The following is a 2,462-nucleotide window of genomic DNA, read 5'->3' as shown; positions in this document are numbered from 1 at the left end:
CTGCGAATAAGCATAGTAATTACTCAAGAAATAATGATGAAAAATCAGGAAAGGGAATACCTCATATTTCTTAAAAAATGAAAAGGGAGTCGACGCAATGACCAGTGATTTTGAAACTAACCACCGCTGCTGACTATATTGAAGTTCGTGACCTTACGAGAAAGCTTAAATCCCCTCCCCTCCTTTTGACCTTCCCAGGTGAACAGTCCGTACGAATATCAGTACGCCGTTGGCCGCGATCAAGCCACGCCCCTTTCCGGCCACGACACGCCCCTCTTCGGCCACGCGGAAGCCCACAACGGACACACGAGGAAGGGCAAGTACTACGTGCACCTCCCCGACGGCCGCGTCCAGACCGTCACTTACTACGCCGACGAGACTGGCTACCACCCCACCGTCTCGTACGAGGGGACGGCCCGCTACGACGCCCACGCAACCGTCCCTCACCACGCCCCTGTCAAGGCTTACCACGCCCCTGAACCAACATATCACACCCCTAAGCCATCGTACCATGTACCTGAACCAGCATATCATGTCCCTGAACCAGCATATCACGTCCCTGAACCGACATATCACGCCCCTGGACCGAGCCACAAGGCCCCAGTATACAACACTCCTAAACCAGCATATCACAACCCTGGCCCAAAACACAGGACTCCTACACCAACACACGCCCCTGAACAAGCATACAAAGACCCTAAACCAACATACACTGCCCCAGGCAAAATACCCCAGGCAGTTCACCACGCCCCTGAGCCAGCGTACAAGATTCCTGAACCGGCTTACCACGCCCCTAAGCCAACGTACGAAACCCCTGAGCGAGTTTACCACGTCCCTAAGCCAACATACACGACCCCTAAGCCAGCTTACCATGTCCCTGGATCAATAAACCACGCCTCTCGAACAGTTAACCACGCCCCTGAGCCATCCTACACAACCCCTAAGCCAGCTTACCACGCCCCTGAGCCAGCTTACCACGCCCCTGAGCCAACTTACCACGCCCCTGAGCCAGCTTACCACGCCCCTGAGCCAGTTTACCGCGCCCCTGAGCCAGCTTACCACGCCCCTGAGTCAGCTTACCACGCCCCTAAGCCAGTTTACCACGCCCCTGAGCCAGCTTACCACGCCCCTGAGCCAGTTTACCACGCCCCTGAGCCAGATTACCACGCCCCTGAGCCAGCTTACCACGCCCCTGAGTCAGCTTACCACGCCCCTGAGCCAGCTTACCACGCCCCTCAGCCAGCTTACCACGCCCCTCAGCCAGCTTACCACGCCCCTCAGCCAGCTTACCACGCACCTGAGCCAGCTTATTACGCCCCTGAGCCAATATACTACACAACCCCTCAGCCAGCTTACCAAGCCCCAGAACCAAGCCAGAGCATCCACGCAACCGCCCCTCACCCTCTTGCTTTGCCATCTAACCTCCAAGTGACCTCGCAGCCTCGCCACCCGACGTCTCTCGGCCTCCCCGCCCTCCCGACTGCCGCGCTACCGACCCGTAACGCCCCCTCGACCCCTTTTCCCAAGCAGACCCTTGCCGTTCCACTCACTGGCCTCCGCGGTCGACACTCCGCCGGCCCTGTGATCCACGACCTCCTCTCGACCTCTGGAATCGACTTCGACGCCGATGACCTCAGAGGACCTGGTCCCAGACCGCTGGCTATGAGGTCGAGTGGTCAGTTCGACGCGACGACCACGGCTTTCGACTTGAGCGAAACTCTCTTCCGAAATGCAGTCGACTCGTGGCCTGATTTGCGACCTTGAAGACTTCGGAAGAGCTCGTTTAATCTCGGTGGGGGGAAGGGGGAGAGGGGGGAAGGGGGGAAGGGGGGGGAAGGGGGGAGAAACTGGCAACTCACCTCGCTTTCTGGAGCACGCCGATTCACCGTCTCTCTTTTGTGTTTATATGTTCATTTGTTTACATTGCAGTCAGCTAACAATTAATGTTTATTTTTGCATATATTCGGTATTTCTGAAACTCGTATACATAACTTTTTTTATATTGCTTTACACTACTTATTTTACTTTTGAAAGAGACTTGTCGAATCTGAGTTATTAGTGAGCGCCCAATTTCTCCTTTCCTGAGATTAGACGGAATTTAGTTATCAGTAGATTCTACATTTCAGTCACGAGTGGATTTTAGAACATAACATTATTTGTGTTTTAGTCATGAATAGATGTTTAGCATATTATATTACTAATGTGTAGCATCATTTGTCAGTGTTGTATCGTGTTTAGTATACTTATATTACTGATGTGCTATTTCGTGAGTGAATGTTGATATGTTAGATATTTATTGTCGTAATTATGCATGAGTGTTTGTATCCTAGATTATGCTTTAGTCATGAATGAGTGTTAGTATGATCATTACGTTTTTGTCATGAACGATGTTAGCATGCAAGTTTTATCTATGTTATTGTTATGAATAGATGTTAACATACAGATTATTTATTTTTTATTAA

At 51.5% G+C, this 2,462-nt stretch overlaps 1 protein-coding gene across 1 annotated transcript; it reads left to right on the top strand.

Moving 5' to 3' along the window:
* The first annotated feature begins 511 nt into the window (after positions 1–511).
* LOC125028783 (extensin-1-like) lies at positions 512–1,764 on the top strand. Its single transcript, XM_047618268.1, has 2 exons — positions 512–603; positions 654–1,764. Exons 1-2 carry the CDS (start codon positions 512–514, stop codon positions 1,762–1,764), a joined length of 1,203 nt encoding a protein of 400 aa, XP_047474224.1.
* Positions 1,765–2,462: the final 698 nt, after the last annotated feature.

The sequence above is a fragment of the Penaeus chinensis genome, chromosome 9 (genome assembly GCF_019202785.1).
Source record: "Penaeus chinensis breed Huanghai No. 1 chromosome 9, ASM1920278v2, whole genome shotgun sequence".
In the NCBI taxonomy this organism is placed as follows: Eukaryota; Metazoa; Arthropoda; class Malacostraca; order Decapoda; family Penaeidae; genus Penaeus; species Penaeus chinensis.
The sequence above is the reverse complement of the archived record's forward strand: the minus strand, read 5'-3'. Positions and strand labels throughout refer to the sequence as shown.

Coding starts and splice junctions, on each gene's coding strand:
- LOC125028783 (XM_047618268.1), top strand. CDS start 512: ATGTACCTGAACCAGCATATCATGTCCCTGAACCAGCATATCACGTCC. Junction 604..653: donor GACCGAGCCACAAGGCCCCA/GTATACAACACT, acceptor CCCAAAACACAG/GACTCCTACACCAACACACG.